The sequence below is a fragment of the Anneissia japonica genome, unplaced genomic scaffold (genome assembly GCF_011630105.1).
Source record: "Anneissia japonica isolate Jap-2015-1 unplaced genomic scaffold, ASM1163010v1 scaffold287714_len2871179_cov188, whole genome shotgun sequence".
Taxonomy (NCBI): Eukaryota; Metazoa; Echinodermata; class Crinoidea; order Comatulida; family Comatulidae; genus Anneissia; species Anneissia japonica.
Genome location: NW_022755542.1, coordinates 171,567 through 183,439, shown reverse-complemented (window position 1 = coordinate 183,439; position 11,873 = coordinate 171,567). Strand labels below are relative to the sequence as shown.

At 33.7% G+C, this 11,873-nt stretch overlaps 1 protein-coding gene across 3 annotated transcripts in view; it reads right to left on the bottom strand.

Annotated features, from left to right (window-relative positions):
* LOC117123612 (telomerase protein component 1-like) overlaps positions 1–11,792 on the bottom strand; it is a 20,981-nt gene extending 9,189 nt beyond the window's left edge. The window contains exons 1-13 of one of the 3 annotated variants that reach the window (XM_033269606.1): positions 11,654–11,792; positions 8,449–8,690; positions 7,761–7,829; positions 6,729–6,835; positions 5,711–5,844; positions 5,290–5,423; positions 4,311–4,409; positions 2,886–2,927; positions 2,211–2,360; positions 1,533–1,669; positions 957–1,068; positions 385–492; positions 111–284 (exon numbers count right to left, since the gene is read on the bottom strand). In XM_033269606.1, the coding sequence (XP_033125497.1) occupies positions 111–284; positions 385–492; positions 957–1,068; positions 1,533–1,669; positions 2,211–2,360; positions 2,886–2,927; positions 4,311–4,409; positions 5,290–5,423; positions 5,711–5,844; positions 6,729–6,835; positions 7,761–7,829; positions 8,449–8,646 (1,464 nt within the window). In that variant the 5' untranslated portion in view covers positions 8,647–8,690; positions 11,654–11,792. Of the gene's footprint in view, positions 1–110; positions 285–384; positions 493–956; positions 1,069–1,532; positions 1,670–2,210; positions 2,361–2,885; positions 2,928–4,310; positions 4,410–5,289; positions 5,424–5,710; positions 5,845–6,728; positions 6,836–7,760; positions 7,830–8,448; positions 8,691–11,569 lie in introns of all 3 variants that reach the window. The other 2 variants (XM_033269607.1, XM_033269608.1) reach the window with 2 other exon arrangements.
* Between the last annotated feature and the right edge of the window lie 81 nt (positions 11,793–11,873).

Genomic DNA, 11,873 nt, shown 5'->3' with positions numbered 1-11,873 from the left:
ATGCTATTGTTTTGTGGACCTTAGCAACAATATCCAAGGCGCAGGGCTCAGTGGAATAGTCCATTGTTTGTAAAACAACATACAGTACAACACACTAAGGATAGGCTCACCTTTCTGGATGGTACATCTAGCGGTGTAACTGGAACTTCTAATGGTCCGTGAGGTCGTGCTAACAGCGTTACGTGTGGTGGTGTGTCATTTATCATTGAGAAGATGCAGCGAACTTGAGGAGCAAGTTTCCGTGGCAACCAACTCAGCGTTCCATGACCTTTCTCTTCATCAACCTTCAAAATTCAAATTTTTCAAAACTATAAAGCACTAGCCATGGGATAATTAAAGGAACTTATGAACATTTTTTGATGACTATTCATGCATTAGGCCTACCTGATTGAGGGCGTCAACTAAAATGATAACAGGCTTTGAGTTTGGATTGGACAGTACACCAGCAACAAGCTGAGCAGCGCCCTCATAGTCCTTGGGCATATTGGAATCCTGTGAACAGCAAAGCAAAAATAGGGTAACATTTATCAAGATTATTATCTATAATATATTTTTGAAATTGCTTTTGAAAAATACTGTATTTTTATGTATTGCAAGTGATAATTTATTGCTTTTACAAAAATATGGATTTTTCATACAATAAAAAATATAACACCAGACAAAATTGTTAAACTTTAATAAACAAAACAAAAATATTTGGCTATTATTATTTTACTAGACTTTTTAAAGTCCTTGATTTAAAAACATGAACCAAAAATAAAATGTTGGTAGTCTATGAGTGAGATGAACCAATATATGCTAGTTTCCTTTTTAGAAACTTGCCTCAAAAACAACGAAATCGACTGACACTGGCATTATATGCAATGAATATATGTAACGCAAATATGCTATGTAACATGAACCAAAACAATTGCATATCAAGTCAGGGCACCCTGTGACTGCTCCATTCAACTTACATTACAAATCTTCAATTCCTTAAGGAGTCGTTTTAAAATCATCTCTTGATCCGTGGATCCTGGAATAGCACCAACGAAGTGGTAGAAGACATGCCAACCTACATCACCTCCACTAAGATAAAAAAAAAAAAACAATAAGCAACCTTAACAATAGCTTAAGTATTAAAAATTCTCAGCTAATTAGAGTGAAGTTGAATAGCTTGGAAGTTAGGATGCTTGCCTGGCCTTCTCAGGGTCACGGATTCAATTCCTGTCAAGGTAACAGGATATTTCCTCACAACCAACTTTGATTGTTTTTTTATAGTAGAGTCAGTTTTAAATTTAGACATTCAAACATTTGTCAAAAACTGGGGCAATTTTGGGGATGGGCAGGACAGTGGAAATCAAGTTATAAAAACGGGCATATCCCGCCTAAAATGCGACAGTTGGAATCCATGCTAAATTTTTGTAGTAAAACAACTATAAATTATTGAATTTTCTACATTTTCATTATTTCAGGGGATTTTTTTTACATAATTTTTAGATGGCAGTATATCTTTGAAATATAATATCACTTGGAAGAAATGCAAAACCTACCCTGGAATTTCCCCACCACTGGCCTTTTGTGAAGCAACATCAGCTGCTTTGGCCATTATGGATGACTTGCCGGAGCCTGGTCCACCGGTTAAGATCAACGGCATGCCAGTACCCAAGTCTGTCACATAGTTTGCAATCTACAAACAAAACAAATCAAATTAAATAATTCTTCATTGCAACAAACCAAATGGGTTGAATTTTACCAAGAAGAAAGTGGTTCAAGCTTAAAAATTCTAAACAATCAATACAGTATTTAAAAACAGTTTGACAAAAGGAACCACATCACAAAAACAACACAGAGTAATAAGGAGTTTAATGGGAAACAAGGCAAACAAATATATTATTATTATTATTATTATTCCTATTAATAACTTTATTATAATTATTAATAAATATTATTACAGTATTATCATTAAACGGCCTGGAAGATGCGAAAATGTGGAACTAAATCCTTATTCCAATGAAATCAAATGCTCATATTTAGTATTTTAACTCTTCTATAGGTCTTTAGGTAATGAATATTAAGGACATCCCCTAAGCTTTGAGTAATTTTCAAGCAAAATGCTTAACCCGAGTTTGAGCTCTGATTAGATAACCTATATCAATTTTATTCATTACATCCACCACCTCAACACAACTTTTATTCTATAAACAGCTCTTTGTGGTAGCCAGACTCACTTTATCCAAAATCTCATTTCTACCAAGGACAACAGTACATCTGCTCTTCATGAATGCTTCGTGAGCCTCCTTCTCTTGCTCGAACACGTCTAGTTTACCCTCGAACAGCGGATACTGCTCTGCGATCCTCTCTTGAAAAAATTTGAAAACCTTTGAAAAACAGGAAATACAATCAATTTAATTGATCATCTTTATGTTATTTGTGATACAGAAAATATATTATTATACACCATATGCAGTCAAAACTATTCTAAGAAGGAACTTTGGTAGCACAAATTAATAATCATGTTTGCATTGTAATAATCACATAAAAATCAATTAAAATATTATTACGAAACCCCATAAATGAAATGTCATGCTTTTGAAACTGTTGCAACCATTCAATGATAATAAATCTATTGAAATCAAAGTAATGTATCAGATATGAAGTGATAAGAAGTGATAAAAATTCAAAGTAAGCAAAATTAGTATAAAAATCTTTTGAAAATTTACATCCTATGTTAAGCTAATAACATTTAAATGAGAATTAAAATAAACAAAAAATACAAACATGCAAAAATGTACATGCAAAAGTGACTCTTATCATAGAATTTCATACATGAAACCCCTATTGTAAACATTCACTGAGGGTGCACATGTGCAATCCATGCTTTAAATGAACAAGACAAAACATACCACACGGGAGAAATCTTTAAGACATGGCTTCGGATTTGACATCTACTTGTAGACCAGCAACAAAGATTACAAAAGAAATAGATTTATTACATACAACAGATAATAAGAGTGAAAATAAGAAAGAAACAGTGAAAAGTGAAATCTAAGAGGAAGACAGAATAATTTTGTAAAATAAGAAACAATAAGATTAGGGGAAACTACAGTTTCCATAGAATAATTGTTTATAAGGTTGTAACACTATAGTGGGGTTATGTGTGGGGAAAAGTGTGACCGAATATTGCAAAGTAGGGGTATTGTGGGGGTAAGGGAGTGTATAGAATAATTTCCTCCTAGGCACTCTTCTGGATCTGCTAAAGAATACAAGGGTTTATATCGTCACCTTTTCACAAAGTGACACAAACTTCAAAAATCATATTTTTTCAATTTTTTTTTCTTTGACATTTTGATTATATACATCCAACTTTACCTTTTCATCTAATTTTTAAGAGTGGAACTAAACTAATTAGCTAATTAAGCTAATTAGCTGTTGCACACAAACCGAGAAAAATGGATTTTTCATTTCCACGAACAGACACAAACTTTCATTGGGTTATTAAAAGACGCGCGTGCGGCGTTGCAATCATTGTGATCGCTAGGTAAGGCCTAGCTTGGCTAGGGCCAGATGTAAAAATTAGATTTCCCTAGCTTACCTAGGCATACTGGTACCCTTCCTGCAGTACAACTTGGGATAGGTCTATACACGTGCATCAAATGTGGAATTATTCGTAAAAACGTAATGATTAAAGCAGGATAAGCCGAGATTGTAGGCCTGTTTTTGTTTTTGACTACAATGGTTAACACATAGCTAAAATACAGTTTGTGCCTTAAAAACGGGTGCGCGTACAGTTTTCACGAAGAGACACAAACTTCACTCTACGTGTAAACAACATATGCTGTGTTTATTCTGATCGTTTTCACGAACAGACACAAACTTTTCATGCTAATTAACAGGTTGATTAAAGTTAAGAAAAGAAAAATAAATTACACATTTGGATTGTTTAATGTTTTATCTTTGAACATATGTAAAAAAATATTCAAAATTCCGTTATCTTGTTAGTGAAATTTACGAATTTGTGAAGTAGTCCACTTCAAAAGCATTTTTCTCAAAACGTCATTTTCGTCAAAATTGAAGTTTGTGTCTCTTCGTGAAAATGGTGACGATATGATTCACATAGCTTAATAACACATAAGAACAACTTATAATTACGTATTTATATTAGATGTATTTTTGGTCAAAATGTTTAAAACTAGAAACAAAGAAATGGGGATCCAAATTTATAAACAACACATTATACACAATAATATGGAATTAAAATTTTAAGTTGAAGAAAAAGAATAAATATAAGATTAAAATAGACCATGAAAAAAGCTTTTAAAAAGTTTTACCTTGTTTGTGAATTCGCCATGGAGACCATCAAGACTAACTTTTCCGGTGTCAGCATCGACTCCACCATAGCTACAGTTGTAAGTAAACACACGGTCAGCCTGAAATACAAAAAACACACTAATATGCATCTTAAATTGTCTTTAAAGAGTGTAGTGACGTGTCTGGTCCTCTTGTCTGGTTATTTTAGGTTCACAATAATTGTTAGCGACCTTCCATTTTTTCTGCACCTTGACCACTACTGCAGTGGATATGTTAAGTCGTACTATTATTATTATTATTATTATTATTATTTTGTTTTAACTGTAGGCTTGGCCCGGGATTAATCAATCTCAGCTTTATAGCAAATGTCTTAAGATGTCCCTAAGCAAATATCCTAAGCTGATTTATCAAACCATCTTAGCAAAACCTTAGCTAAAAAATCGTCTTAAATGGCGCATACGTACAATCAACTTTTTAATTTTAAGCAATTTTAAACTAAGCAATATTGATAAATTTGACTTAAGGAAAAAACTGGACTTACAACGAATTTAAGCTAATTTCAAGTTTGATAAATCCCGCCAGAGGCCTAATTTTAGGTTCATTTGGAGTCATCAATCACAAAAGGTAGCCACTGTACTGAAATCCATACTTAAAATTAACTAATTCATAAATTAAAGCTTGAAAAGCATGTTGGGCCTCTCCTATAAAAACTGACTCTAGATTTTCAAGATTTTGGATTGTTTGTATGCTGGAGCCTCTCATTAATGATAATGATTATAATGAAGGGTAACGATGATGTTTATGATGAGGAAGCCCACATTACAATAATGGTTTTGCTAATGAGGAGATTGATAATGATACGTAATAATGAGGAGGAAACATAATATGAATGATATTGTTAAAGACCATTAAAACAACAAAAGAAAAGCCAGTAAAAACCTTTAAAAAGAATAACTTTAAAATAAAATCATGTATTGTGTGACAATTATTATGACATACCTGGAATCTGTTTGATAGGACATCTTTCAGAACTTTCAGCTTATGCTCAGCGACTGGATTGGAGTCTAAGAAGTCGTCCTTGTATTCATCAGGAAGTGACTCTAGGAAATGTGTGTCTCGAATTGCAAACAGAGCTGAGAAAACAATCACCATGAATTCAATAAAAAAAAAAACAAAGTTTTGTATTCTTATAAAGCAAGATGGGTTTTTCCAAAGCATCTAGGCATCCAGTTATAAATATGCTTTAAAAAAAAATTTTAATTTCTTAAGGTCTGTGAAGTTCTGTCTACTTTATCTTCATTGCTGTATATCTTATCTTGGCTACAAGAACTAATTCATTCAGAAATTTTAGGAAAAGTAGCTAAACTTAACCAGGACTAAAAAATTTCATAATTCATTGCACACTAATTGGAATACTCACAATTAGGATTATCCTTCCTGTATGCACCATGGATAATCTCCATTTCTGTTACAGATAATCCACCGATCCACCTGTATTCAGATTTTACACTTTGAGGAACCTCACTGTCATTAGGTATCCAACCACAACGAGCACTGTACAGAAAAATTTAGTAAAAGTGATAAGAAAGAACAATGATTAAAAAAAACAAAAAACAAAAAAACAAATAAACCCTAACTTGATAATGTGACTTTATTACTTTAATTTTATAAGAACATTAAGTCATGGCCAGACTAATAATTCTATTTAAAAAAAACATATGAAAGCCTAAACTAAATATGGTCATGATGACATCACACCATGACCATATATAGGCACATCATGACAATATACAGTATTGTCAGTTTTTTTGTCAAACAAAATGCTATAGTCTGGACAGGGCATTAGAGAAGAGCAAAACCAAAATGAAAATTGTTTTTTTTTTTTTTAAGTAATTCTAACAACAGCATCCATGCAGGGGAGAAAATACCAGAATGAAAAATGATAAAATTATGATTTATGTAAGTTCATGATCTATTGATTGAATAAATGTATACTGTATTGAATTGAACTCTTGGGCCCTTGCACAAGGTCCTACGGTATGCTCATATAAAAGCAATGTTGCAATGTTCGAAGAGAGCAGCTAAGCTCAGTCGGCTCAGTCCAATTGTTGCTCTCCTTTTATTCGGCTGGAGGGCTGAAATGCAAGTTACGATTGCGCACCGTCTTTCTGATGAGACGTTTAAGCCGTCCTGTGTGCATTATGGCCCATGTGCATGTTAAAGAACGCAGTAAGTCTTCGGAAAAGAATAGGGAATTTTGTCTCCTGGCGTACTGCCCAATCACCACCAGAAGGACCCCACTGGAAATAAAGTCTTCTTCAGACTTTCGTGGGTTATTCTTGGTGTTCACACCAAATAAATCCATCCATCTATCCAGAAATATTTAATAACCTAGTTTTTTTTTAGCTGTACTAAACAAAGGTGCCACTCTGACTCACCATGTCATGTTCAGAAAAAAAGGCATGATGTTGTCCTGGTAACACCTGTCAATTTCACCAAGGCATGTGCGGAGCGTTTCTTCTGAGGTTGTGTCTTTTGGGACACCCTGTAGTTCATTAATTGCAACATAAAGATTCATTTGTTACTTAATATGTGTAGCGGTGTTTCCTAGTGGTAACGATTGGATTTTAAAAATTATATTTTTAGTATTAGTAATGTTGAAAAAATTAGGAGAAATTTGACTAAAGATTTATATGGTCAGCAATAGAAAAAAAAAATCACTTTTTTTATTGGTAGTGTCTGTTGTTACAACCAGTCTTAACAAATTCTGATGTGTAGTTAATTTCTTAATCCAATCCATACATAGGTCCGAGCGGTAATGCAGGGGCGCTGCTAACTACAGCATTAACATTGGCGCTAGTTCAAGGCGCTCCTTGCCGAGGGGTTCGGTTGGTAAAATGAAGTCCAGTGTATACATCTGGCTTGTGTGCACTTTAAAGAACCCATTGTATCTTTCGCAAAAGTAAGGGGTAATACCCCGATGCTATGGTTCATTTAGCCTCAGACATTGTGGAAAGATGTGAACATGTAGCTACATAACGCACTTCTTTACGGCTGCTAGGTAGTCACGGATAACGCCCATAACCAATATAAGCACAATGACGCTTCAAGTTATGGGTTATTCTTCTACCTTTTACCTTCACATATCATAACATCCACTAAAAATTAGGTATTTGTTTAAGACTGGTGTAAACAACAAAGAATCTCATCTAGCTTCGTCAATCTGATGTTAATTTTTTTTTGGCATTAAAATACTTATAAAATTTTTAAAATCCTAATTTTTAAGCATTTTGTTTGTACTTGAAGAAAAAGCACAATTTGTTATTTGTTTTTGGCTAAAAATAAGTAATGAAAGCAAAAACGTATTTCTGGGACTTTGAAAAAAGTGACTCTCACATAAGTAATAATCTAATCATTTTTTTTTAATGGAGGCTTCACTATATATAGATTGAAATGAATAGTTTACTTACCCATCGTAGATCACATTCAACAAGATGAAGTCTTCGCTTTTCACACCATTGTCTCAAATCAGGAAATACCTACCAAAATAAGCAATCTATCTTAGTTAATGGTAAACAATTGGTTTTAAACTTGTAGCTTCCACTCGGTTATATCAGTTGATCTCTCTACTGTAATCTTTTTAATTATTTTTTCTGACACATTTATCAAATAATTGTATATTTCTTAATCCAATCCATGTTTGTATGTTGCAGTAATTATTAATCCTTGATTAAATATTATCTTTTTACTTTTAAATTTTTTTTAATTTGAGTTATTTTTTTTCTAAAGTGTAATTTAATGTTTTATTCATTTCTGTGACCTTTTGTACGCTTGTACTTTATTGTTATATTTATACATTTAAAAAAAAATACCACCACAATTTAGCATTAATTAAATAACCCGTTTATCTATATCTATCTCAGACTAACAAAAAATCATTTTTATCTGTCCGTCATTAGAATTTAAAAAGTTATGTTTTCCTCTGAAATGCTATTTCTAAATTGAATAGTTTAGGGATTCTTTTTTAAATATTTGACAGAGGCACGAGGATATGTCACATAAAGTATAAGAAACACATTTCTAACATGCGCCATACATTAGCACTTTAAGTTTGAGTATCCTAATTCACTTGAATGCAGTCATTAGCATTTAGCATACCTCTTTAACCAGAACTTCTCTCTCTGCGTGGAAATCACGGAATGTTGACGACACAAAGATTCGGACAGTTTTCCATCCTGACCTCTTAATGACTGGTTTGTTACGGTGTCGCTTAATGTCGATAGTTTTGCGAGCACTCTCCCACTGCTGGGAAACATCATATTTGAAGTCAAAGTTGTTTGAGGCCCCGCATCCCATCGTCGGCGGCCCTGTTTTAACTTGTCTTTATTCAATGTGATAACCTGAAAGGAGTTTTTTTTAAATCATCATTATTGCTAATATTTTCTAAAATAATTATGTGATCACCATCATTTGTGGCAAAGACAAGCCAAACCAGTCACTCGTCGCAAAAATCGATTTTGAGTTATTAATACAGTGTTAGAGAGTAAAATAATAGCTATAATATGGTAAAAAAATCATTCAAATCGGACATTTCCTTATGAAGTTACAAGCATTTAACCACACAGCTGTTTAAAGAACAATATATGAGAAATCAGCCTTCAAAGTTTATGATTTCAGGCATTTCTCATGCAGAAACTATCTTTAAATCCTTAAAAACTATTGTTTTAACATTGAAAATAACAGCATAGAATGATGTGTAGATATATAAAGGTTAGTTTAATGCACTAAAATAGATTTTTAAAAATTTGACATTCCAGCATGTTTTGGCCATTTTCTCTGAAACACGATTTGCGACGAGTGACTGGTTTGGCTTGTCTTTGCCACATTTATTGATCATAACCATTGTCATCATTATTCATGCCAGACTCTGAAGTAGGGTCTGCGCAGATATCCTCTGTGCAAAAATTTGGCCTAGAAATCCGTCTATGCAAGGGTCGATTTCTGAGCAAATTTTGCCAAAAACTAGGCATTTGACTTGATAACAAACAATGTATTATGCAGTAATTATAAAAGCTACTTTTGCAGGGATTTTTAGGGGCTTTTGAGGTATCTACGCAATTAAAAAACTTGCATTATGGTATTTATTGTCTATTATTATTATTGATTACATTATTGAACAAGGAATAACTAAACTTTACAGACAGACAATACAATACCAGTGCACTTACACTCTACGTACAGAGAAACATATTTTGTGCCCTACAGGCCTAGGGATCTGGTCACTTCGGCCCAAAACCAAATCGGCCCAAACCAAATCGGCCCAAACCAAATCGGCCCAAACCAATTCGGCCCAAACCAACTCGGCCCCAAACCAACTTGAACCAAAACCAACTCGGCCCGGACAACAACTGTATTAGTAAACTGTTTATTTCAGATTGGCAACACTCAATATGTTTTTCGATGTACATAGTACCTTGCAAAAACTGACAATAAAATTCAACTATTCATTTCACAACAAAGCTTTCACAACTATTTTAACCTGCCATCTTCAATAAAATCAATATCGTATATAGATATCTAAAAAAATATTTACCAGAAATAACACTTAGTGCACCTGTTTAATTCCAAATTGTTAGATTTATTGAAAAAAAAAACAAAAAACAAAAACAAAAACAAAAACAAAACGCCTGCTGGGACAGCCAGCCCAAAATAACAGTAGGCACTACCGTATTCTGTACTTTAAAACTTTTCTGTCATGAATTGGAAAAAAAAAACTTTGTATGTAGCCAGTTTCAATTACATGTACCTGAATAAATCCGTACATTTGTGTAATTTGTTTTGCTTTATATTTATACAAATACATTATTTTATAAAGGTATGCTAAGATTCTTAGTGGGACTAATAATAATCCAGATAATACAAATAATAAATAATAAGTAATAAGAATAGTAATAGGCCTAATGAAAAATAATATTAGGCCTATATATGATATTAATTATTATAATAATATTACTGATAGTAATTGTTATTGTCGTGATGGAATAACAGACAATAACTGGATTTGCATCAGGAGAAACATGTATAGGTGTAATTTTGCCCTACCTGACGTGGAAATGTACCGAATACTCAGCAAAACAACTGCGAAAAAAATCACAAGTTGTTCTCGGGTGGGACTGAGTATTCGGTACATTTCCACATCAGGTAGGGCAAAATTACACCTATAAATAATATTACTAAAATAATAATAAGAATAAATATAATATAATAATTATTAAATATATAATTTGCATAATATAAAAATGAATAATATGAATAGTTATACTAAAAAATAATAATAATAATTAGACCTCTAAATAATATTAAATAATTATAAATAATAATACTAAAATATGAATTAAGAGACGCTTACAATATAATTTCAAAACAAAATTTAATGACAAGAAAGACGTTTCGAGTCCATCATGGAACCATTCTCAAGATCAAGTAAATTGAAAACTAAAAACAAAAATACCAAGCAGTGACAGGAAGTAAGTAATTAATTAACATATCAATAGGGCCTAGTGTGTGGAGCCATAGTGAAGCTAAGCAATAATTAGCCCTTCTTAGCAGATTTATCTAGTTAACCTGCTAAGAGTAAGAAGGGCTAATTATTGCTTGCTCCACTATGGCTCCACATAGTAGGCCCTATTGATATAATTTTGTTTTGAAAATACTAAAATAATAATAATAATTGTCATCTGGGTAATGGGTTATCGCGATTGTTATTCATCTGGGTAATTCCATATCGTTTGGGTAGTTAGTTGTGTCTTCTGGGCCGAGCTGGTTTTGGTCCGAGTTGGTTTGGGGCCAAATTGGTTTGGGGCCTAAGTGTCGTCTGGGGCCCAACTGTTTTGGGGTGATTTGGTTTTGGGCCGAAGTGACATGCTACCAATGGCATTGGCTTGACCTACCTATCTACCTAGAGCCTGGGCTAGTGATTATATAGGCAAGCTAGCCTAGCTGAAAAGGCCTGCAGCAGCTTACCTAAACTAAAAGTAGGCCCTAGGCCTATATTAGCTAGGGGCTAGGTAGGCTCTACCTAGCTGGACACCTTGAAAAAAGACTAGGCCTCTCTAGGAGGGAAGCCTGGGCCTAGCCTAGGCTTAGGCCTAGCCTTGGCCAGCTAGGGAATCAGGCACAGGCCTAATAAGGCTTACCTAGCATCCTAGCTAAGGCTCCTGACCTACCTAGCTAGCTAGGCCTAGAGGATTAATCATCCTTTACCATTTAACATTCTTACCTTAGAGTAACTATACAATACAAACAATAAACACAAATGACTAACAGCTCTATAAGACTAATGTACTGTACTATGATTTGTTACCTTAGCAACTTCGTACACACAATTCAATACATCTCACTGATCGATTTTTTGTCAACAATAGGATCGGACACGATGGCTAGAGTGTGACCAGCGATGCGAATCAATTTATGCCAAAGGGGCTGATGGTGGAATGCCAAATTTTAGAATTTCAATAAGCGCTTTCCCGGGGCGCCTCCATGCTTAGGCCAAATAAAAAATATTAATTGTTTAGCGTTACATC